This window comes from Scleropages formosus, chromosome 1, assembly GCF_900964775.1.
Source record: "Scleropages formosus chromosome 1, fSclFor1.1, whole genome shotgun sequence".
NCBI classification, from domain to species: domain Eukaryota; kingdom Metazoa; phylum Chordata; class Actinopteri; order Osteoglossiformes; family Osteoglossidae; genus Scleropages; species Scleropages formosus.
In genome coordinates, this window is record NC_041806.1 from 35426925 (window position 1) to 35453257 (window position 26333).

The 26333-nt window shown below is 44.7% G+C and overlaps 2 protein-coding genes across 2 annotated transcripts; one reads left to right on the plus strand and one right to left on the minus strand.

Annotated features, from left to right (window-relative positions):
* Positions 1-748: 748 nt before the first annotated feature.
* Positions 749-5839, plus strand: wdcp (WD repeat and coiled coil containing). Its single transcript, XM_018743426.2, has 3 exons — positions 749-3009; positions 3848-3968; positions 5237-5839. Exons 1-3 carry the CDS (start codon positions 1111-1113, stop codon positions 5407-5409), a joined length of 2193 nt encoding a protein of 730 aa, XP_018598942.1. The 5' UTR covers positions 749-1110; the 3' UTR covers positions 5410-5839.
* On the minus strand, positions 5376-25519 carry mfsd2b (MFSD2 lysolipid transporter B, sphingolipid). Its single transcript, XM_018743428.2, has 16 exons — positions 25415-25519; positions 25109-25244; positions 20793-20921; positions 20447-20571; positions 16598-16721; positions 13874-13952; positions 13033-13226; positions 11914-12004; positions 11390-11511; positions 10827-10910; positions 10500-10583; positions 9263-9372; positions 8607-8750; positions 7953-8129; positions 6723-6830; positions 5376-5412 (listed from the first exon to the last, which is right to left on the minus strand). The coding sequence occupies exons 2-15, from the start codon at positions 25223-25225 to the stop codon at positions 6779-6781; spliced, it is 1632 nt and encodes a 543-aa protein (XP_018598944.2). The 5' UTR covers positions 25226-25244; positions 25415-25519; the 3' UTR covers positions 5376-5412; positions 6723-6778.
* Between the last annotated feature and the right edge of the window lie 814 nt (positions 25520-26333).

Consider the following 26333-nt stretch of genomic DNA (forward strand, 5'->3'; position numbering starts at 1 on the left):
ACTAAACGTGAAGAGTGAATTGCCGTGGTGTTGCTGTCGCGACTTTGGATAGCGCACCATCTGTGTATAACAGGATATGTGCGTGTAGCTGTATTTAATACAGAGCTCGTCCGAATGTTCCACGCAACTTCATGAACTTGTCTCTTCTTTCTCTGGAATATCACAGAATAGTGATCAAACTACACAAGATCAAATGACAACGATTATTACAAATTGTATATTTCAATAGCATGTTGTCTTACGTAAAGATATTTCTGGCTGCATTTGATTTACGTTTATTGCGCTGGTCCTCCCTCTTGTGGCTATCCATAATAACACAGTTTAAAAAAAAAAAAAAAAAAGAAATAAACTACGTTTCCCATAATGCAAAAAAATAAATAAATAAAAAAACTGCTTCCTTCCGCTTGTGGCGTGAGCGTGCACGCGGACCGGACAGGAAATCGCTTGAAGAATTCTGCGGCGCGGGAAGTTTAGCTAGCATTAGGGGACATGCTCAACGAAGTGTCTAACCTCAAATCCAGATATATTTTTCTCTCAGTACGTTATGTGCAAGTTTTTATGTAATTTAATTAAAAAAAAGGATTCTTACCAGTTTTTAAACTTTAAACGTGATTTTCTGTTCATACTATTACTCATAAATAAGCTGGGCCAGTATTTCAGTCAAGCGTTCTCTAGACTAGATTGTCGGTTGTTTCAGTCAATGGAATATTATCTTTTCTTTTTTCTTTAGTCGGCTCTCATGTTTTTTTTTTTTTTTTTTAAAAAACTTAACGGCACAATTTTGGAGGAATGTGAACCGGATGTCATTTTAAAAGATCCTAATGCACGCCTGTGACTGAGAGACTGAAATTTGCTGGGTCAGTTAAGTATAATCTGGTAAGATCACAGTGAAGCCCTGTACATCTCGATAGGATTAGGACTTCACATCGCAAGGCACGCAGGAAAGAGGCTTTACTTGTACTTAGTTTGTGATAGCGGTCCCTCTCATAGGACTGCCTGCTGAATTCATTGTGAACCTCAGGTTAGGACACAGAAACTGCTGTTTATTATGTTTCCGTGCCTCATTTTTTAACAGAAGCCTTTTTTCCTTGGTGTGGCTCTTTTTAAAGGATGGATCTGGGCAAGGTTAAGTTGCTGAGGACTGGTCTAAACTCTCTGCACCAGGCTATTCACCCTGTTCATGGGATAGCCTGGACGGATGGGAAGCAGGTTTGCCTCACGTCCTTCTTCTTCGCCAGTGGGGAGGCCAGGTTTGGTGACACCAATGTCATTGGGCAGTTTGAGCATGTCTTTGGACTCTACTGGGGACCTCTGTGCTGCACGGGGTCTCCGGCGCTGCTGGCCGTGCAGCACAAGAAGCATGTCACCGTGTGGCAGCTGCAGCTCAGCGCGCTGGAGCAGAACAAGCTGCTGTGCACGCAGACCTGTGAGATGAGCGAGCCCTTTCCCCTGCTCTCCCAGGGCTGCGTTTGGCACCCCAGAATGGACATCTTGACCATCCTGACCAAACGTGATGCCTCTGTCCTCTTCTCAGTTCGAGTGGATAACAGGAGGGTGAAAGCGGATATCAAGGGCAGTGGCCTCATTCACTGCGCCTGCTGGACAAAGGATGGCACACGCCTGGTGGTGGCTGTGGGCAGCTCCCTGCACTCCTACATTTGGAACGACATCCAGAAGAGCCTCACAGCCTGCACCTTTTGCCCCATCTTTGATGTTGGTGGCTATATCTGTGCGATAGAATCAATTGAAGGATCACAAATTGCTGTTGCTACTGAACTACCTCTTGATAAAATCTGTGGTCTCAATGCTGGCATGGCTTTTGATGTGTCCTCGGATACTGAGTCCCTGCCCCCGCAGTCTCCCATGCTGATATTGGGTGATGATTTCTCCTCTGACTCAAGGAGGAGGTCAACGGACTCCGAGAGGTCGTTGCCTTTGGGATACCTTTCCTCACCGGCAGGTGGTCCGATTGATTTGACGCACATCCTTGCAAAGCACAGGAAGTCAGACCCAAGTCCCCTCATTCACCTGCGACGCAGAGACCACCTGACGGGATCTGGCCAAGACTCGTCCTACTTAATCCTGGTACGATATGAGCGGAAGGTTACTACTACCAGGAAAGTGAGTGTCCCTGGTATTTTGGTTCCAGATATCATAGCGTTTGACCCACGTGGTTGCACTGTTGTCGTAGCATCCAATACTTGCAACATGGTGCTGGTGTACTGTGTGACTGCATCCTCCATTCCCAATATCCAGCAAATCCAGTTGGAGAAAAATGAACGACCCAAAGGTGTATGCTTCTTGAGTGATAACATGCTGCTGCTGATGGTGGGAAGACAGAAGTCTAATGATCCTGCCTTTCTTCCTTCCTCAAACACAGACAAGTACAGCATCAGGCTTATGACCAAGGAACTGATTAATGATGAGGATCGGAGGGTGTTGAGCACTCAGAATCATGATGTGGGGTCACATTTCCTTGGCAGTACTAGGAGGTACTCCGAGAGCTACGTTAAGGAAGAACGTCCAGTGATGAAGGAACTGATGCTGCCAACTGGCTCTGTAATCCAGTCACCCAATAACAGGCGAAAGCTGATTGAGGAGGTGAAGAGTTCCGACCCCAGCCCAGTAGCAAGCCTGACGGACTTTTCGGAAAGAGCGACCTCCAGCACATCTTCAATCACGATAGAGAATTTCGATGTGGAGCACATCAATCGAATGGCTAGCTTGGCTGTGACTGCTCAAAGCAGCCGGGAGTCTAGCAGACCCTGTTCTCCAAGGTTTGAGGTGTCTGAGAAGCTGCACTCGGACCCCACTTTGCCCAAGAGTGGCTTCCTTGCGAAAGAGAAATCAGCGGAGCAGCTCTCTCAGAATATGGAGAGGCTTTTTTCCAGGTTTGCAGAGGTGCAGCAGTGTCTTTCTGAAATCAGGGACTTCACCCAGAATGGGAGGAAGTTGATGGGGAACTATCCTTTGGCCTCTGAGCCTCCATATGTCAATGTCACCTTTCAGGTATTTCAGCCGTTAATGTTGACTTCAAAGTAGAAGCACATGGAAATGGTGTCACGTGGTGTTAGTTCTGCCGAAAAGACAAGAGGGTGTTTGTTGCAGATAGGCTCTGAAATACTGAAAGAACAATGGACATAAATGCTTATGTGGTCAGTTAAGTAGGTTACTTACAGCATTGCCTTAATTGCTAAGAATCTGTACAAAACATTTTTAAAATACTGAGGAAACTTAAAATGGGGTTAAGGATTTCTGTGAATGCAAGTTATAATTGTCATTAAATATTATTTAAATATATAATCATGTTATTGATATCAACTGGTTTTTACCAGTGTTCAGGAGCTAACTGCAACGCCAGTATTCAGTTTTTTCAGACAGTGGTCAGCTGTAACTTTTAGTTACTCATTTAATCTATGAGCAGAATTTACATTTTTCCGGTGTACTGGGTATAGTCCTTTTTTCTCTTGTGTGATTCAGTAAGGTCGTCAGCACCTGTCAGATTATACTGATAATATTAACCTTGATAGATCTGATCACTTCTCCAGCGGTGAACAATGACCTTTCTCCAAGCCAATTTACTACCCCTACTTATGTTCTCTGTGGTCAGATTTGACCTTGGCACATGGAACGACAGTTTCCTAGCGATAACATTACTGTGAAAGAGCTATTTGAGTAATATTTGTATTTTGTACGGTCTGTGTTGCTGGCCATGACAGTTGTCCTTAAATGGAAGCGGTTTCCTCAACTACGGTGTCACCTGTCATCTGGAGTGTTTGAACATTCAATGGAACTGGAGGCCCCTGTGTCCTCTCTACCTTTGTCATATGTGCTTCACTCCCTGCAGAAACAGCTCTCGGAGAATGTGTTCATCGATGAGAGAAGGCCGGTCCTCCTCTGTGATGGGAAGTTGTGCCTTCGTGTTCTTCAGGACCTCTTCGGTTTGGCGGTTGTGGAGATGCTGCATGGTATGATACCGTTTGGTCTCGCTTTCATTGAGGCAACCTCGGGTTCAATGCTGGTTGTACCGTAACAGTATAAAGCAGTACTATATTGAGTTAATATGTAGTGTTGAGTGTTATAAAAATTGTGCTTTATATTACGAAAAAATTCTTGCACACTTAATTGAATATGTATAATAGGCTTTCACCATAACAGGTTATATTCACTGGCCAGGGATTGCCTATTGTGGCTTATGCTCGGCCATATAATACTCTAGACTTTTAAACTCGATTATGTAATGACTGGCAGGTCCATCAGAGGGTGAACATATTCAGGATTGCTAGTGGTTGCCATAGTAATGCAGATGACATGTTTGTGTGAACTAATATCGTGTTCCTGAGAGACAACGTGACTGTTGAATGCGGCCAAGGCACCAGTGGCTGTTACAGAAAGAGTATTTTGACATGTTTTGGGTTTAAGATTTTTAAAACAATGCAACTGTGCTGCACTTAATGTGGGAGGTCAAAAATAGGATGGGATTAAGGTGGGAAAGGGGCTTTAAAGGTTTAGAGCCAAATAGGCTTATGGTGCTACTTGTGACATGCCTCCGTGGCTAAATGTAGTTAGCATGGAAGGTACTTTCCCTGTAGCTCATCTTCAAGGGTTCCTCTGGAAATCACCAGAGAATTGAATGAGCAGTGTTGATGTTACATGTATTATTCGGGTAATGTTTCCATAATATCAGTTTACATGTACAGAAGTAATTGAAAACATTTTCAAAAAGTGGGAAAAGTACAAATCTTCCCATAGAGCAATGTATAAGAGTGGATTGTTTAAAGAAAATATATTTTTAAACTTATTTTGGTGTGTGGATGCTTTTACTGAAGTTACACAGTTGACAGTTAATGTCACTGCCGAATACATTTATCCTTCTACAAGATGCACATGTGGTATTTTACCATCATGACATTTGTGGTGCACAGCAGTGCTAGTGGAGGGAGCACATCTCCAGGAAACATGTGCATCTAGTTACCATGCCCAACCCCCCACTTGCCCATTTCAACCATGTCATGACAGTGAGAGGGGATGACTGATGGAGACCCTGAGGCTAAGCCTCTCACCTGCCAGTGTTCTTTTTCCTTTCTGAGCATGATCCTCTCGCATTTCCCCCAAAAGAAACCCAACAGTTGGGCGCCGCAGTCTTCAGCCAGTGTTGTCCTGTGGAATTGGGGAAGTGCCACATAGCCTTACTTCCTGTTGTGAAACTTACTTCAGTTTACTTTCCATTTTCCAGGCCCTCTGTGGATAGTACTTGTAGCAGATGCAGATGGGTTCGTGCCACTTACTTTTAAGCCCAGGGACGAGGTGACACTCCGGAATGGGAAGCAGAAATTGTCGGCAAGGACACCGTGCAGCGCCGATGGCTTCAGGTCGGGGAGTCCGGGCTGCCTGAGCCCTGACGGCTGAGGACTGCAAGCAAACAGATGCTTGCTTTGGGGGAACACTTCTCTACATGTCACTGGAAGTACAGTATATGTATAATGGGCAGGACTGGTTTACAGAGGGAGAGTGACACCAGTGCAACCACATGAAGGAAAAACCCTCCTTGGAAAACTCTGAACTAGTGTTTGAACAGTTTACAAATATTACACATGCAACATGTCCCATTCTACAAATTCCATGCCACATAAAGGATAGTGTTCCCTCAGCTTAATGTTTACAGTGCAACAGTATTCTCCTCTGGACTTAAATCATCTCGCAAACAGTCTAAGTACAGGTGAACAAAAGCCTTTTATTTTGTAGTAGTATATACATTCACCTTTAGTACTGTATTTTGTTTAAATATTTAAATGATGGTTTTCAGTTAAAACATACATGAAGAATTTGTGGTCACTGTAGCAGCATTGTTTTATACATATTTAAATAGATTAAATATTTTTAAAAGAGTGATATTGTTATACTGTATATAGGCTATATTTTGGAGAAAAACATTGGCTCTGACAATAAATATTTAATACTTGTAAGTACTGCATCTTAAAAGTCGCATAATTCATTTTGTTTAAAAATGACTAGCAGTGCTTTCCTTTAATGGGTTATGAATAAATTCAGAATGATTCAGGCTCATACAGTATATAATCAACAGTAGTAATGTGGCTGAACTCTAAAATAATAAAACTGACTCTACCATGCCAGGAATTAGTTGTTTTTGAAAAGGACTCCTGTTTTATGCCTTTCTGTGAATAAATTTCAGTTGTTTGAAGTCTGTGCCATATCTGTAGTGAACCTCTGCAGAGGAGTCAACAGGCTACATTTTAAGGTCTTCCTATAAAAAAAAAAAAAAAAAAAATCTGTGGCCCTATACAGTACAACCTATGGTTCTACAAGTATTTTTAAATAGGTTAAAAGGTAAAGCATGGATGATTAATTTATTCATCATCACATATGTGCTGATGCTCAAGTGTGCTGTTATTGCCTTCGTTTATAGGCATTTATTTTTCCTTTGAACTCAACCCCAGAGCTGACTGGGGTCATTCAAACCCATCGTAAACTCAAGTTTAAGGTTATTACTCTAACAGCATTTAAGCCAACATCAAACCGTACTTAAATGTCATTAATAAATACTCCAGTTTATCACCATCCACCCATACATTATTTATAAACATAACTTGTATATAGTTTTAACTTACACATATATGTGAAAAGACAAACCAAATGTTTCTATTAAAACATACAATAAAGTTTATACAGTGTAATATACACTAATATTCAATCCAGTTAACCTGGAATATGAAGTGTCCCAGTTTGAAGGGGTCCTCTGCTGTTTGTGGTGAGGAGTCTATACATTATTCAGTTCTTCTGCATGACTTCTTGAATTGAGGTTCTGTTTTCTGTGAAGGAAAAATAGTTTTTATAAAACTTATTTCATTTTAAGGCAGAACGGAAACACCAACATATTTTTAAAAAAAAAAAAGAAAAAAAAAACCTCAAAATTCCTAGCTGGTCTTTTAATGTGATACTTTTGATCATTCATTTGTTATTTATAATTGCTTGTCCAGTGCAGGGTTGTGGTCCACAATATGCTGGACAGAGACATTCTGTACTAATTTGGCTCGTGGAGGTTTATGTTATGAAGCGGTGGACAGTATGCTGTTAGAGGCATTGCACAGTTACTAATAAATGTTTGGTGCTAAATGACTGACTGCTGGGGGGGGGTTGTCTAAGCATGTGTGTGGTTGTACTGTTGTTGCATCTTAATCAGAATGGCATGAAGCATGTTTATGCTAGTAAAATAATTGTAGTAAATGCTGCTGTACAGCATTTAAGCTTGTATGGAAAAAAAGGGATATACTTCCACAAGCTGCTATAGCGATTTTTCACTGTGAAATCCTGCTATGTGAGGGACAAGTGTATACAGACATGACAACTTTGGTCATATTAATAAGTATTTCTTCTAAAATTAGCTGAATTTATAAAGATTTTGGTGCATTATCAGGATTTATCTTTGAAAAATTTGAAATTAAGTGGCAAAATATTAAATTAAAATCAAATCCAATTACTTAGAATCCAAATTTGAGCTTTTACATACAGTGCTACTGAAAAGCATGTGAACCTCGTGTCCCTTAGTTTTACCATGAAATCGTTGTTTAATCAGAATCAGTCTTTCCCATCTCACGTAACAGGTGTGTAATGACCAATTCCTCATATTTATTTAAAGAAAATTGTGTGTATAGTAGACACACAGAAGTAGTGCAGGTGCAAAAATAAATGAACCCCAAGTTGCATTGGTTTAAACCAAGTAGGTAAGTAGAATTAGGTGTGTAAATCATAATCATTTATTCATTTTATCAGGTTCTTTTTAGATTTAGCACTTAGATTTTATGAGTTTAACATTCTATACAAAAAGAATGACCATCCCCATAGGGTTCACATACTTTGAACCAGGCCTGTAGACGGCACACGAAATGCAGAAACAAGCTCAAAGTACGATACGTTTGCAGTAAAGTGTTAACCTGAGTTGGTCCAGAGAGAATTTGTTCTTGATCCGCACTTCCTCAGTGATGGGGTACATGAGCAGAATCACCACTCCAGTTGCGATGAAGGCCACAGGCGCCACTCCGATCAGTAGCTTGAGGGTGTGCACCACTGGGGGGTGCTGTTGGCAAGCCCGGGGTGAGTACCCCGCAAACCTGTAACCACACACAAAACACACACTCAGGGCTTTACAGCTCCATGTACTGCCTGGCAGGCATACCCTGCCGGAGGACAATATATTGCAAATCGGTTTGATACGGTGCATCTATATGGTAATGTGTAACAAATAAATGGCGTGGGCATCAACTGCAGCTTGCGAATGAAATGCAAAACACAGCAAACGAGCAGGATCATGACAGGCTGAAAAATGCAAGAGTGATGTCGTAGCGTTAGGATTGAGCTGTGCTAATCAGCAGTACACTGATCTTTTACGCTGTTGTTTCACTGATATAAGTTCAGTTGCTATATAGTATACAAAAGTATAAAGGTGGTCCTTTCCTTGGAAAATTGCACCTGTTACGGAGCCATGTCCTTCAGTGGACATAAATCTGTTTCAAACTTTGGAATTATTAATGGACCTTAAGAGTAGGTGTCGGTAAAACGTAGCGATAAGGTCTGCAGTCATTACTCACTGGAGACACAGTGTGGAGACCCCAAGGGAGATCCCTGCAGCAAACTTCGTGAAGAAGACGTAGAGGGAGTAAAAAATGGCCTCATGTCCCTTTGAAAAGGGGTTGGCCAGTCTAAAGTCATCCACCACATCTGGCAGCATTGACCTAGGAGAAGACGAAAAAAAAAAAACAGCAAGAAAATTATCTAGTAATACTTAAGACGCAATAGGTTACATTTTATGACTTGTGAAGATCTAGAGAACTACTTTATAGCTAGGTCAATATCTCAACATATCCCGAAACTAAGTAAGGTGCAGATGACACAACCTATCCACAATTATAAATCACTATATTGGTATCTCTTCAGACACCCAAAAGGACTAAGACACTTTGAACACAGGGACATAAATATTATTAAACACAAAAATAGCAAAAGCTAGACTTCAGCTCCAAGTGTGTTTATGACATAAGCGGGCTGCACGAAGCAGCACACGCACGACCCTCTGAGCTCATGACGGTGATGTCACTTTTCCTTTGCTGCCTGGCCTCAGAAGTGTTTCCTCTGTGGGTCGAGTCGCATATGAAACTTGGCTCTCGCAAAATACTCACAAGCATGAGGCTTATCGACATGCTCCCTAACTTTTTTACTAGAACTATCTTACGTTTACTCGTCTCACCATGGCAACAGCAGGGATGCAGCCACACTCAGGCCGGAGGAGACAGCCACAATGTAGGCCACGGTCAGGTTGGGGATGAGAACCAGCATGATGATGAAGGGAATGATCCACTGTAGAGAGAACACAGTGTTTTTTTTTTTTATATCATATTGCTGGACATAATGTGCATTTTTTTTGTGCTGGAGTTTGCATCCCAATACATATGTAGGGGTTTTAGTCCAGCAGAGGTCTGTGCCAATAGTGAAAAAGCAAAGAACATCATTTCAACAAATTTAAATTTGCTCTGTGGTTACTCTAGAATGTGTCTTACAAAGTTCACTTTCAAAAAGCTCACATTTAAGGCCTAATGTAAAAAGTCCATGCGTGGTTACAGTGAAAATTTCAGTAGATGAAGTAGCAGAGTAATTTAGTTAAAAATATAATTTTGTCCTTACTGTAAATAAGTACTTTTTGGTATCTTCCTATGTGTAAATATAATCCTGGCATCCGGTGGAGCATTTGTGTCATTAAAGAGCCTCCATGCAACTGTCCAAGTGTCCAAAACTAATGATTGTTTCTACTTTTAATTTTGTGTGATGCTGATATACATTTAATAATTACCATAAATATTTGTCATTATAATTTCCAGTTATGTGGGACGTGGTGTTAAAGTATGGTCAGTGAGTCAGCAATAAAGAGAGCGATATATTCTGTAAATCCTTCTATTTAAGGAGCTCTTCGGCTTGCAGAATCTTGCAGAACGTGAATCGTGACTTTGCGCCGTCGCTAGGTACCGTTTTGCGAGAGAAAACAATAAGCGTTTAACGTGCAAACAAAACATACGGAAATCGCTTCACTCATTCTCTTCCAGAGAAACTGTAAGGATTGTGTCATCACCTACTGAATGGATGCTTCACAAGTGTACGGGTGGCAGGGGTTCGAGAGGCATTCCGACCTTGGCTCCTCTCTGTCTACGCCAACGCGCTTCAAAGCGCGAACGCTGCGGCGTCAGCTTTGATTTTCGTCTCACCCGATTTGATTACAGATCCCTTTATTGATATCACACATTCCCGCAGAGCCGGAGCGCCAGGGCCCTTCCAGAGAGCGGGGCGAAGCAAAGGCAGCGACCCTCCCGCAGACAGGCTAATTTTACTTTTGGGTTGTCTGAGACGCCGGGGGGGGGAGGAGAGGCTCCCTGGAAGTGGGGGTGGGGTGGGCCGCCAATCAGAGCGGCGGGAACAAAGCGAGACGTTCTTACCGTGATGCCACAGAAGGCTGCTGTCTTCTTGCCAAACCTCTCGAGGAACCACTGCCACAGCGGGATGCTGACAACTGCAGACAGCTGGGTGGCAAGAGGGAGAATCATTTGTTTGTCTGGTTACCATTGGCAACAATCAAAAACGCACCTTAGAGGAGCCGAACTTTATCGATCATCATCGTGATCACAATTAAATCTAATTACATTATGCGTGTGTGAATAACGCATTCCGTTTTTAAATGCGTAAGTGATTGTACTGAACGTTAAAGTCATGGCTTAAGATGAATGTGATGTTATGAAGAATCATATGAATAAAGAAGCACAAACCAGGATTGTCAGCACAATGTTCTGGAAGTGATCTCGCAAATCCACAGCATATGTGCAAAACAGCACAAAATTGCTCTGCACGAGCTGCGAAAAGGCAACAGGAAGGGAAATACAACAATGACAAAGTGCAGAACGCCGGCGGACGAAAGGTCGCAATGTCCTCCATGTACCCTAGAGCGGTGCTGCTCGACGTAGGTTTATTTGAAGGTGCAGGTTAAAAAACTCTTCATAAGGATCAACAAGTAAAGTAAATGGATACTGTGAGCATACAGAGCATCACTGTGCTGTGAATACACCAGAGTCGCTTGAACGAAGGTGCAAAGTTGTAAACACACACACACACACACACACATCTTCAGAACCGCTTGTCCCTCATGGGGTCACGGGGAACCGGAGCCTACCCGGCAACACAGGGCGTAAGGTGGGAGCTTACAGCCCTTGAGGATCTAAGATGCGCAGCAAAGGCTGAAGGGCACATACCGTCTTGTCACTGTTCAACAGGCTTGAATCTGATCTTCTCCGCATTTCAAACTAAAGGACAGTCCACAAAGACCTTCGTTTACCTGAATAGCCACGGATATGAAGAGGAACGATGCCGTCAGTATTATGTATGGTCCGTGCCTCATCACAAGCACAAATCCTTTCTGGAAGGGAATGGACTTCTCTGTTTCCGGTGCATAAGGATCTGCAAGACAGGGCGGCCAGCGTGGTCAGTGTGGTCAGCGCGGTCAGTTTGAGATTCCTAGGCCTCCATGGAACCCCAACAGAGTTGAGTTGGGGCCACAAAATGTCCACAAGGAGTCCTTCCCTGACTTTGGTGGTAAATTAATCATCAAATGCGTTGTGGAAGACCATAGTATAATATAAGCAATAAAATCAACACCATTTATCTCATCATCAGTCTTCTCAAGTTATACACAACATTTCTCAACATTTTATTTCAGTCTCTATTTTGGCGATTTCACCGAACTGAATGAAATGCAAAAAAAATGCGTATCATTGCATTTACGCATTTTTAGCTATAAAAGACTGAAAAGGCATAAAATTATTGTGAAATGTGAGCCAAGTGTTAACAACATAATCTCACCATCTCTCTCCTTAACCCCCAGGAACATGACGACCGTGCAGAGAAGGAAGGTGCCCCCGATCACCCCAGCGGCGATCATGTACAAATCTTTCTGTGTGGAAAGAAAGGGAAGGAGATCGCCACTGAGAAATTATAAACACCTCATATTTCCATAAAAATCAAAACCTGAATTAATCAAAAGAGACACACAGGGCCTCAAGGTTTCCACATTTGTTTTTTATGTACTATATATACTATTTCTCAGTAGCATTTTAATGCAATACTACACAGCACCCTCACAAGAAAAAATTTTTTAAAATATTTTTGTATGCAACCTGTCATCACTGAAAAATGTGTACAATGTCCAGCAGCGTGCAGAAACTATGCGGAGCTTTGCACGCTTTGCACGTGTCACGTGTGTCCATGCACCGCAGCGAAGAGGTTTATTGTTATTCCAGATGAAACACCACCTCGTCCCAGTTATTATTTATGTCCAGGTCGAGCCAGGAAATAACTCTGCCAAGACCTCAAAGGAATGCAGCATCGAGGGAGCGTAGACAGAAACCCACTGTGGGAGTTTACCCAGTAAACTTTACCACACTGCATGTACTGCTTGAACTTGAAACCATACGCATCCCTAAATAACTGCAGTTAAACACTGGGTATTTTATTTCTTATTGCCAGTAGAGCGGAAACACTGTAAACCTTGTGTGTGAAGTTCATTTATGTGCCCCTACAAGCATGGCGTGGTCGACGGATCTTTCGCTTTGCGTGGTTACTGGCCAGGTCAGTGTGAGGGCACATGGGGTCACAGTTACCAGGGTATCTCTGCTTGAGTGGCAGCTGTCAAAGTCAGGGCGAGACAGCACCGGGTGATGATCATGATGCTGATGATGCTGATGAGGTATGACTGTCCTTATTTTCCCCATTTTGACCTTACCACAAAGTGGTGGTAAGATGATGAACAAAATATTCCGGTGCTTTCCGTAGCTTCAAAAATTAGTTGGTTACTACACTGCCCTGTTTCTCTACAAAAGGCATGTACCATTTCTACAGTTTTCTGCAGTTATCCCAAGAAGATTAACACGTCGGTCTTACCGAGAACAAACGAGAACAAGGCCGGTTCGGAAAAGCACGTACCATGTGTGACAGGAAGTCCACAGACGATGCTGGACTCTTTATTATTTGATCCCCCATCTCCACCACACTTGTGTTCATCGGATGGTCCGCGGAAACACTGTGGTTCAGACAGTGCTTCAGCGTGTGGGCGCTGGCCACGATCTGACCCTGGATGGCCGCTCCGACAAGAGTCCCAAGGACCTCCATAGTCATCCCTGTTGGCAGCGAGGAAGAGAATTTAAACATAACGAACACGGCCTTCAAGATGTCATCATTTTACGATAAAATGTGTTGCCGGGTAGGCTCCGGTTCCCCGTGACCCTGTAAAGGACAAGCGGTTCTGAAAATGTGTGTGTGTGTGTGTGTGTATATATTATGCATCACGTGTTTATGGACAAATAGGCTAACGGAACATCTTTAAATGTGCTACGGTAGTGTAGAAATCTTAAATTATCAGATGTGCACACATCACCGATGTTTATTTAACAGAGAGTTGAAAGTCACTATTTTAACATGAAATTCACACACATATCAGGTGAAGCCGCTCATCCCAAGCAGGGTTGCGGCAAGCTGGAGCCTAACCCGGCAATCCAGGGTGTGAGGCCGGAGGGGAAGGGACGCACCCAGGACGGGATGCCAGTCCGTCGCAAGGCACCCCAAGCGGGACTCGAACCCCAGACCCACCGGAGAGCGGGACCCGGCCAAGCCCGCTGCGCCACCGCACCCCCTGCATGAACTCCACTTTTTTTTCAAATTTATTATTAAACTTTTTTCAGTGAGGACATGTCTATCAAATCCCTGACGTTCTCGATTGCACACTGTGGACATTGTGGAATTAGTGAGCGACGTCGCTTGGTCCTACTGTAGGCAGTGGCCGAGTCTCTCTCCTTCTGATTGGTGCTCAGGAACATGGTGAGAGCAGAGTAAGGCACATGAAAACACTGCGGGAGACGAGGGAATACAAACAGCGCGGTTAGAGAAACGGCTCCAAATTAAAGAGCTCCGCAATTCACTGCCAGCCTACTGTGCATCGAGCTATTCAACCTTTCCAGGATGTATTTTTAAATAGGAGCCTTAAATAATTTCCTTATTGCAAGGTTTATTTTTTCCCCTGTTCAGAACATCAATAATCAAGTGCATCTGAAGACACTTAAGAAAAGTCTGAAAAATAAGAGTTTCGCATTCTCGCTTCGCACTGACAGCAAATTTCAGGTGGATATTTTAACATCAGTCCTCAAAAACGCTGAAACATCTAAAAGTTATTCTGGTGCTCATCCCACATCGATACAGTATCACAGATAATATGTTTACAGTCACAAACTGCTCACATTTAAGATGTATATTTTTACATACTGCACTGTCAATTCAAAGTATGTGTTCATGCATACATGTGAACAGCAGGTGGCATAGCGGTTAGGGCCATCCTCTAACAATGAAAGGATTCAACGAAAGTTTCAAATCCCTGCTCCCGCTGCAGTGCCCTTGAGCACGGTACTGATACAGTAAGAATACCCAGCTGTATAAACAAGTAAACAATTATAGGTGGCTCAGTGTACGAAGCTGACTTTGTGACACGGGGTGGTACGGTGGCACAGCGAGCAGCTCTGCTGTCTCATAGCGCCTTGGTGGTGTGAGAGGACATGGGTTCGATCCCTGCTCAGTCTGCGTGGAGTTTGCATGTTCTGTTTGTGTGAGTTTCCTCTGGGTGCTCTGGTTTCCTCCCACAGTCCAAAGACATGCTTAGTGCGTGTTCCACGGATGAATGGATGAGTGACCCATCGCAAGTAGTGTATCTAGCAGTGTAAATCACCTTGGTGAATAAGGTGTGTGGGTGGATAAAGCTACAGAGTTCATTGGAAGTTGCTTTGGAGAAAAGCATCTGATAAATATAAATACGTGTTAAGAAAACCAGCTGCAAATCAGTGTGTCTGAAGCCAAACAGACTTGTACTGTTTCTGCTCATTGTACAAGTGCAGAAGCCACACGCGCATAAACCGGTTTCGTCGAGTTTGGACAAGAGCCACAATCTTTTCTGTGAACTGGTTTGAGGGCGAGACGAGCAAAAATGCGACTGCGTGAGAACTCAATCTTAAGCGTCTGAATGGAAAAGTTTAGCAAGAGCTCTTGCAGGTCGTATTATTATGTGAAGCAGTTGGCTGAACGTTCGGCCGAATGTCGGACACCCCCTACCTTTCGTTTTATCGATGCGTTAAATAACGACTCCTGTGGCTTCCATATAATCCACAACAAAAGACTCGCGAGGTAAAATACCGCACATGGGACAAAGAGTACATCGCGATCAGCCAATAATCCCGCCACTTTTAAGTTGTCGTAAGAGCACAGTCAGCGCAGCGGTGGACCGCACGTCCAACTGCTACCAAAATAAACAAGTTCATGAAAGACTTTCGAAGGCCCGTCCGTCCCGTCCCGTAACAACAGGCGTGTCATTTGCGAAGCCTTTCTGGACAACTATTTATAGAATTGCGCTTGGTTACCTTCAGAATATTACTGGACAATGCGAAAAAGGATGTGAACAGAACACGTCTGCAAAATATCCCTTCTTAGACTTGCAACGGTGTCTTTTCTGCAGTTGTTTTTCGCAGAAGGTTGAACCAGACGCACTATTAAAATAATAAAACATTTGCGCATCCCCGCACGCTGGACAATAAGAGGCTCTAAAACTGGTAACCAGCATTTAACCACTCTTGGCGTTTTTGGCTGTACGGACCATGTGTTTATCAAGTAGTTAGGATGACATGTCATCAGAGCTGGCCGCACTGCGGCTTCTGCGAGCCCAGCCTGTAAAACACATGTGAGGAAACTACAAGTCGAACGCAATGACAGCTTTAGACTCGACCGTGGTCGCAAAGAGCAAAATATACCGATCCGGTCAAGCGGTTAAAAAAGTGCTTTTGCTATGATGGCGGAGCCGCTCCGCTGCGTTTAAACAAGTATCAGAATGTTGGCAACAATAAATGTACCCAGTGAGTGCAGTGCGAGCGACAGTAACCCAATGATAATTGTTTACCGAGAGGTTAAAAGTCAACGCCGTTACTCAAGGACCTCGTGAGGTTGGGTCTGATCCCCTCTAAACATTTTATATTACATTTATTTCTCCAAAGCAACTTAGAGTGGTGTTAAGGTTACAATTATTTACCTATTTATTCAACTAGAGCAATTTAGGGTAAGTACCTTGCTCAAGGATACTACAGCTAGAGGTAAGGCTCAAACCAGCAACCTTTGGGTCCAAAAGCAGCAGCTCGAACCACTACGCTACAAGCTGTCTTAAACAAGAAGCCTTATCACTGGTCAGCCATTCACCCAGCAGGGCTTTGTGTTGCACTAATTCAAGGTAAGTACCTTCATCAAGGCTACCACAGCAGGATTCAAACCAACAACCTTAAGGTTACAAGCTGTTCCAGCCACGATCCCAATTTTTCATGAATTTCCAGTCTAACCGTACTTCGTTTTGAAAGAAACGAGAGATAACGTGCAGAGTAACGTTCGGCCGCTAGCCATCCAGGGACGACATGGCTTTTGGCTACGTTACACAGCCTGGGGAAGCGAAGAACACAGGCGCACTTACCGTAATAAGAGTCTGGTAGAGACAGTAGAAGCCGAGGTACCAGATGAATCTGCCGCTGGTGAAGGGGGGCACGTACCAGAGGTAGAAGTAGGAGACCGTCAGAAAGGGAGTGCAGCCCACCATCCTGAGAAAAACAGGGGACAAGGACACGTGAGTGTCGACCCCTAATGCTCTGTCACACACCGATGGAGTCTCACGGGACTCTCCCACTCACTTTTGTGCAGGTTCATCTTCATGTTAAACATGACACATTATTAAACCCTAATACCAACCAAAAAAAAAAAAAATTGCCTGTATACCAAAACCACAGTGGCACTCAAATCCAGCAGCGTATATAATGTAAAACACGGTACAGATCATGTTTTTCTGAGCGGACTTGTTGAAGTTGAGGGGGTGCGGTGGCGCAGTGGTGCAGTGGGTTGGTCCTGGTCCTGCTCTTTGGTGGGTTGGGGGTTCGAGTCCTGCTTGGGGTGCCTTGCAATGGACTGGCGTCCCATCTGGGGTGTGTCCCTACGCCCTGTGTGCCGGGTTAGGCTTCGGTTCCTCGTGTCCCGTATGGGGCAAGTGGTTTGGATGGACTTGTTAAAGTTCTGTCTACTGCTCCCTGTGATATTGGCAAGAAAGACCTTCCCTGTGAGAATTTGGAAGACTCTCTGAATACAAAAGGCTTTCTTGGGACACATGATGTTGTTCCAAATGTCACTGGGAGATGGAGAGTTTGCAACCACAAACCTCATAGGTCATGAGAGTCATGAAGGGCAGCCAAGCCTTTCACGGGGGATCTGGGTTCGATGCAGCTTTAGACTAGTGTTATGCGACCAAAAAAGCCATTTTCCAGTCACATCTGTATATGCCTGTCCTTCATCAGGGGCATACAGTACAGATGATTCCCACTACAGGATGCCCCACTGTACTTAACGGTGTTTCTGTTACATTTTATTCTTTTTTATATTGTCTTCTATGATTATGAAAGGCGTTTTTGAAGAATACGATCACGGATACAAGCGGCCGAAATGACTTTTCTCCGCAGGGTGTTGGGACTCACTCTCCGTGACAGGGTGAGGACTTCGACCATCCGGGAGGAACTCAGAGTAGAGCCGCTACTCCTTCACATTGAGAGGAGCCACTTGAGGTGGTTCGGGCATCTGATAAGGATGTCCCCTGAACGCCTCCCTTTGGAGGTACGCCAGTCACGGACAACCGGGACGAGGCCCCGAGGTCGGGCCAGGACCCACCGGAGGGATTATATCTCACACTTGGCCTGGGAACGGCTGGGGATCCCCCAGGTTGAGCTGGAGGAAGTTGCGGTGGACAGGGGTGGCCGGGCCTCTCTGCTCTCCCTGCTGCCACCGCAACCCTTTTAGGACAAGCGGGACAGAAGATGGATGGATGGATGGTTTTTGAAGAAAACCCTCCAGCAGCACGTATCTATTACACTACACTACACTACTGTATGGCTTTTCTACAGCTGCGAGAAAAGCGTCCTTATGTCAATATACATAATACATCCTAAATATATTTTATGCTCTAGGAATAATTTAAAATGTTCAAAAAACTTTGGCATTTTGTTTTAAATCCTTTTGATTTTCTCCCGCCATCAGGTGCACCAGGTGATGAAATGAGCAATGCTCAGTCCCCATCCCCACGTTTTCCATCGATGTTTTCCTCACAGGAAAAATAGCCCCACTACATGCAAATTTGCTGAGACACATTTTTAGCTCCCTATCAGTGCTGTATTGCAGGGAAAACCTGTATCCCAACTGCCGCTAAAACCAAAAGCGAAATCCCTGCTTACTGTTCACCCTAGATACGGGATGGCTGAATTGGCGCCACTTTCTTCACACGCTCACATTACTTTAGAATGGTGTAGAACCCAAGCCACGGGGAAGATGTTCCATTTCAAAACATTCCCCTCAGCATCCGCCCCCATTATCTCCCGACCAGGTCCGTTCGATCTCATTTAACGGCCCGAAGAGCAGCGAGAGCAGCCAGTTCTGGCACTCTCTAGTTCCCCTTTTCCGCAGCCTCTGCAGTCGCCCAGCCTTCTGTCTCACACAGCGATTGTTCCCGGGACAATGGATGGCATCGCCCGTGCTGCAGTATCGGTAGGTGGGTCATGGGTTGGGCAGGAAAAAAAAAAAGAGAAACTCATCTGAATGCATGCATTGGAATATTCTGTAAGATGGTTCGCAGGACCTGCATTGGAAACATCCACTGTGCCAGAATAGTTTTCATTTGGATGTGAAACAAAGGTTCGCCATCCACAACATGCCCCTCCCACCCCCAACAACACATCAAGGGCTTCTAGAAATAAATTTGGTTGCGCACAATAACACAGTCAGCATTATTTACATAGAGGCAAACTCTCTAAAGTCTACTGCCTACTGACTGTTTTTCTGAATTTAAAAGCAGAGTCACATCATCTGTACAAAAGTCAGATACTAGGAACACAATATGGTTTATAAATCTGGTAAATCTACAACCGAAGCTCCGGAAAAACACACACACACACACTTTCTGAACCGCTCATCCCATACGGGGCCGCGGGGAACCGGAGCCTACCCGGCAACACAGGGCGTAAGGCCGGAGGGGGAGGGGACACACCCAGGACGGGACGCCAGTCCATTGCAAGGGACCCCAACCGGGACTTGAACCCCAGACCCACTGGAGAGCAGGACCTGGTCCGGTCCAACCCACCGCACCACCGCACCCCCTGCTCCGGAAACAATGGGTAAGTTTCCAGTAGTACTGCTACTTATCCGTGAAATGTAGCGGCGTATATTCCACCTCCGAAATAGCCGTCCATTCATTTTCATTAACCACTTGTCCTGGTAAGGGTCGCGGGGGTCCAGAGCCTATCCTGGAATCACTGGACGAGAACCAGAGGCGGGGTACACCTTGAGCGCGATGCGAGGGCATTGTACAACCCACAGTACGTTATGTGCAAATTTTCCCTAAGGTATTGCTACGTTGGGAAGAAATAGTGAGTATTGAGCAGTAGAAGACCTTTCTCGGTGCAGCATTAATTCACTGAGACCGGGACTTTTACACTGATTGCTTCCTGTCTATGGCCATGAAGTCACAAATCAGTTGCAAGGGTCATTACAACTGTACAGGACTTCCTCCTACACAGTGATGAAGAGGAAAACCCAGGGAGGGTCCAGGCTGGCCGTGGCGATGATAAAACCCCATTATTGTAAGCAATCGTTGTGCGTGTTTACTCCCAGGGCAGCGTAAGGAGGAAGGTACACTTGGCCGTCATCTTGCCTCTGCGGGTCACATGTCTGGTTTTTGGCACATGGTGTGTCTCCAGATTTACAGTGATAAACAGAGTTTAAAAATGTGTTTCCTGCTTTTCGCTTTGTTCTTAGCCAAGCACGAACTGCCAGCGCTGAAGATGAAGGGAAGATGTATATAGGATGTTACGCTCGGCCTTATCGCTCTGCTTGCACTCCAGAAAAATAACATGAGGGTGCAACAACTTCCCCTGAAGGAGGGAAACTTGGGTTGATTTCTCATCCTGGGCCACTGAAGTGCAAAAAAGATGATGCAACCAACCCCAAATAACTCTCAGAGGCCAAGTTATAATACAGACTTGTGTTATTCCACTGAATTTTTCATAATTTATAGGAATAAGAAATGTTTTTCATTAAGACAGGCTGCATGCTTGTATTTTTGCTGTCACAGCCTGAGATGGGAAAATTGTGCATTTTCTCTTTCCATATACAGTATATGTTATTCTTACCTCTGTAACAACTGCTCCTGGTAGGTTTATTCACCACATAGTTTGCCTACTTTTTTAAAATATATAACAGGTACAGAACATTATGAGTGTCTCGGTGGACTTACCAAGGCATAAGCCGTCCAATTTTTGTCCATTTGCTTTTGCTGATGAAGAATCCAACAACAGGATCAGTAAGAGCTCCCCAAGCTTTTCCAACAAACAGCACCATAGAGGCCTGGAAAGGGTTGATCTAAAAAAACAGAAAGCGTTTTAATAGGGACTGGTCAGTGTTTTGGTGAATAGTTCCAATAGCACTTTTTTGCTCTGTCAGACACGGCATGATCAGCGATCGATGTATTCCGATGTACACCATGACAGTTGTGTTGTATTGAGTCGTTGCCGTGGTGCTACACACACACGCGAAGCGTGCTGGTGCGAGCAATCGCGAGTAAGACACAACTGGCTCCTCACCTGGGCCACGTCGAGCAGGTAGATCTGCAAGAAGAACGCCGTGGCGCTACCTGCTATCTGGTTCGGGATTCCTCCGATGGCGAAACATAGCTTGCTACACACAGAAAGTTTCTGATCTGGGTGAGCCTCCTAGCAGGGAAAACAAATGTTAAAAATAGCAACTTATCATCTAAGACCCATGAAGTAAATCAAAGATCAGGAATATTTTAACAAAACATCTAGCCTCGATACAAATATATTTATAAAGTATAAACATCAGAGGGGGGGGGGGGTGTGGTGGCGCGGTGGCGCAGTGGGTTTGGCCTGTGCCTGCTCTCTGGTGGGTCTGGGGATCGAGTCCCATTTGGAGCGCCTTGTGATGGACTGGCGTCCTGTCCCGGGTGTGTCCCCTCCACCCTTGCATCATGTGTTGCTGGGTTAGGCTCCGGCTTGCTGCGACCCCACTCAGGACAAGTGGCTTCAGTCAATGTGTGTGTGTGTGTGTGTGTGTGTGTGTATGTGTGTGTGTGTGTGTGTGTAAACATCAGAGCTCAAGAAATAATCTTTCAAAAGAAAAAAGGAACAACGTCAATTCACTGCTAAATATTATGAGGTATGACAGGGTCAGAAACTGTGGCCAACAGACTGAGTAGAAGGAAGATTAAACTGGAAGTCCTACATCCTAATAGCGAGCGCAGCCATGCTTCTTGAGCATCTTAGGAATTGTAAGCCTCAAAAGTGCCGTGCACATGTGGGTCCTGCTCGAGTAAGGCACCGAGATCAGGAATATATTGACGACTGCTGCTCAGACGGCGTCGACTCATTCGACTCCCCTAACGCTGAGTCGGCGTATTCGGAAATACTGACAACACCATCCAGTTTGTGATGCCGGCTTGGAGAATGCCCGGCCGGTCTGTTCGGGAGTCGAGGAATCGCGGCCGGAGTTGATCCGCTGTGGCCTTTAACAGCACTCATGCCATTGTTGATCTGGTGATGAAAGCCCGGGCCGAAGCCTCCGCTATTTCGACTGCGGCTTTCTCACACACAGCTCTGCACATGGGGGGCTCCGCGAGATGCGGTGCCTACAACTCGGGCACAGGGGTTTCCTTTGTGGAACCACTGTGTGCTAAAAACGCCCAGCGTATGTGTGCAAGGGGCGGATCGGAGGAAGTCTATATGACACATTAAAGCCCGCACAGACCAGGCGCTGCAAAGCACTGTGAATGATGCTCTCGTGAGATTTCGGAAGGAAAAAAGGAAACTGGAGCAACATTCAAGACCTAACAGTTAAAAAAAATCTTCTGCTGAAGTATAGACTGTGTCCCCATCAATACAGAAAAAATATATATTTTTCACTGCTTATGTATTTAACTTTATCACATTCTAGGGCTTTCCTGAAAGCAATGCCACTGCTTTTGATTTATGAAAGGAAATCCTAGAGGCGACCACATGACAAACCAGATTTCCCTTCAAAAAGCACTGTAATTATGTTGATGACTTTTTTGAAAACATCTATGGTTTCCACAATTACAGTTATCATGAGACAACCATGTCACTATTTAAAGGCCATGCATGTTTAATAATAGTGACAGGAAAGGGTATTGTACAGAGCGGTTATATTTTCTTCTGATCCGCAAATCCTCTATTTGTTTAAATCCATAACCTCTCCATGTAGCTCTTTCTGTCAAGGATGCATAAGGAGTAAAAAAAAATATACTTCCAAAGGCAATTTTATCCACTTTTTTATTTTCATTAACAAGTCAATTTTTTTTTTTTTTACAAGGCTGCCTTGTAGTGTTTGTACCATGACTAAGCTGTAACAGAAAGCGCTTAGAAACTGACACTGACAGCGGCTGCAATGCGATAGCAGCAGTCGGGCTTTGGGAACATGAAAATATTCGAAAAATGTTGCTGAAGGATATTGCAAAGACTACATAATTACACCACAACCCTATAAAACTTGAAAAACCTCCATATATTTATTTTTTCAAAAATCAACCTTGGAACCACCACTTGAACCTGAGTTTTCAACACTATTATTATAGTCTGTATCAATGTTAGTAACAAATAGCAAAAAAGAAAAATCAGTCAATATCTATACGTTTCCAAAACTGGTACTTTTTAAGACATATTAATTTCTAAGATATGCAAAGCTGAAATGTTTGGCTTATTAACATGTTCCAAAGAAATGATAAGAAAAAAAATCAAAGACAATCAGTCTGATGTATTTATGGTAAGATATATTTCTTCCCACATATTCTTGTATGCAAAAGAAAAGTGTGTGCCACATCAGATTAAAAGAACGAATAAAATTAAACAATCAAAGCTTCGAGCTGAAATTTTACATCGAAGAGGGGGGTGTGGCGCACACACATTCACGTAATAGATGTATTTACAGCGCTCTAATCACGTTTGGCATAAACAGGAAATAGTTCTTTCTCCCCACAAAAACTTAGAGTTACACAGCCAATGGTAATGATGAACACATTCATGGTAATGATCAGGACATCAGTGTTACTGTGTCCATTTCGGATTACTGCGATTTGGCCTTTCTAAAGGAATCCCAATGTCCTCATGTCAAGGAAACTTGAGTTGCTGTAGTGGCCCATCATCTACTCATTAAAGTAGGGGGAGAAACAGTAAACGAAGTACAATATCAGGCACATTGCTCTTCGTGTTCTTCATCTGTACTGGGAGCTCAACAAAAACCAAATCTCCTTAGCCATATTACCAGTTAAGTGCCATTTATTACAACTGCGGGTAGTGTCAGACTCTCATAGCTCTGGGGAGATTCCTCAGATAACTTGGACAAGATGAATATATAAAAAAATATTTCCTTACCTGGAACTGGAAGTACATTCTACAGTGTTTGCCACAAAGTATTATTGAGACTACTGCATCTCTATTTCAGATAACTATGAAATACAAAACTAGAAATGTTTTCGGTGATTATAAGCACGAATGTTATTTTCATTTTATCGTTCACTCATTAGTAATAACTGCTTGTCCTAATGTAGGGTGGTGGTGGTCAGGAGCCTATCCTGGAAGCACAGGGCACACTTTCCAGTCCATCGCAGTAAATGTTATTTGTGCTCGGCATTCTTACGCTGAAAGACTTCCCATGAGCGTATCACTGCCGCGGTACGTGGTTATTTAAAGGTTATCCCACACAAAGCTGCATTGTTATCTCTCAGCTCTGTACCATGAAATGTAGTCTTTTTAACAATTTCTTACACCAGTTTCCTGTCACCTTGAATATCCAAAGTGCGTGACTACACATCTTGTAGAGGTCCATTTACATTTACATTTGTTCATTTAGCAGATGCTTTAATCCAAAGCGACTTCCAATGAACTCTCTGTAGTGTTATCAGTCCACACACCTTATTCACCACGGTGACTTACACTGCTAGATACACTACTTACAAAGGGTCACTCATCCATACATCAGTGGAACACACTCTCTCTGTCACCCACACATTATGGGTGAACTTGAACAGCATGTCTTTGGACTGTGGGAGGAAACCAGAGCACCGAGTAGAAACCCACACAGACACAGGGAGAACATGTAAACTTCATACAGACTGAGCGGGGATCGAACCCACGTCAGCAGCGCTGTCAATATCAATATAAAAGAATGTCACACTCTCCAGCAGCAAAGCCTATTTTCCCCACATGCTTTAGAGTCAGAACACCATCAATAAATGAAGAGTCTAAGTTATTCATTGTGTGCTTTCCATTATCCCCCAGTAGAGATATATCTTCTTCTTACTCAACAGAGTCACAAGAAGAAGCACTTTCACTGCATCCGATGGGAGTGATGCTCAAAATATGTTTACGTTTATTTCAGGCTTTTCTCCAAAGCAACTTACAATGTTAAGGTTACAATTATTGACCCTTTTATACAGCTAAGTAATTTTACTGGCCCAGTTTTAAGGTAAGTACCTTACTCAATGATACTACAGCTGGGGATCAAACCTGCAACCTTTGGGTCCAAAGGCAGGAACTCCAACCACTAGGCTACAGACTGTCCCCTACAGTCTCCTTTCCACTTCCATTTCCAAAAAGTTCCTAAATTATGCCACCCTCCTTTCCACACGCATTCCGAACAGCGCAGTATCAGTTGAGGATGAAAAAAAAGAAAGTGAAACGCGCGCAGACTGAAATAATGGACGGGCGTTTCTGTCACTCGCACCGGAGCGACACTGAGAGCGAATCGCGAGTTCACACCGAGAAGTCAGGCTCCGGGATCCGTCTCAGGACGGTGAAGGAAGGAGAACAGGTAAGGCTGCAGGGGGGGGTCAATGAACGACGGCGAATGTGCTGGAACACAGACTGACCTGCTGAGGCTCGGACCCTTTCATCATCAGCTTGTCCGACGAGCGCTCCGCTGCCTTCTGCCCCTTGGCCATCGCTGCGAGGAGTGAGAGCGACGTTCGTGCTGCAGCCGCTGTCATTCACATGATGCTCTGGGTGCTGGAGGGCAGGCAGGCAGGCGTGGGGGTGGGGTGGGGTGGGGTGGGGTGGGAGGAGGAGGAGGACGGCGTCACAGACATTCCCTTCTCAGTAATTGACTAAGTAAACTGCTTCTTCTCTCGTCACTTACTCCACTCTTTGACTCGCCCCCCCAACCCCCCAACACTTACTACTCCGGGTGCCCATGAAAGTGCCGCAGGGTGGCTCAGCGCGCCGCACAGCGACTGACTGTCAGCGCCGATCCGATCGCTGCGCAAAGTCCAGCCTCAGCAGCCACTCGCACTGCTGTCACCCACGGCCACCCACTTAGAACAGAACAGCGGCTTTATCATGATCATCATGATCATGCCCCTTTCCCTTGCGTCTCAGTCCGGCGTCTGCTCGTGCAGCTCCGTCGCGGTTCGGAAAAGCAGGGCGAGATGCGAAGAGAGAGGAGACGCGCCTTACCTGGGTGCGAGCGCGCACGGTCAGCGCTGGGGGAGCGCCGGGCACGGTTCGGAGTGCATTGCAGCGCGCGGCACTGCGGAGGCTCCGAGTTCCGCGCGGCGCGAGCCCGCCGCCAGGGGCGGGGTTGGCGCCCCCTAGTGTTCAGAGACGTGAACGCGCAGGCTTCCCCGGCAGCGCTTGTTTTCGCCATCCGCTGCGTCCAGCGTTCGCCGATTGAGCGCTGCGCATGATCTTCTGCGTTACCTGCCTGCGTTGAATTTAAATAAGCGACTCGGAGGAGGAAATAGCGAGAGCGCAAGTAGTCTCACAAGCAGCGCAAGTACAGCGACCTTACTTACTCTGTAAAGTGGTGTCTTGGGAAAGCTGCTAGACTGCTTATATTTCCGCGACTTTACATTACAACGCATGATTTGTTACGAGAGAAGCGGGCTGCGAGAATGTGCGAAATGCTGTAGGTTGGCTACTGCTACTAGTGGCGCTCCGTGCCCCGGCCGAGGCGACGCTGAGGTAACGACGGGACAGGAGCGGTACGGCTCTCTGGGTGTGTGTGCGCCTCCGGATTCCTCGGCGATGAGCTGGAAATGCCACACGAAACGGTTTCGTCCCTGAATGTAATTAATCGTCTGTGTTCTGAGTGACACC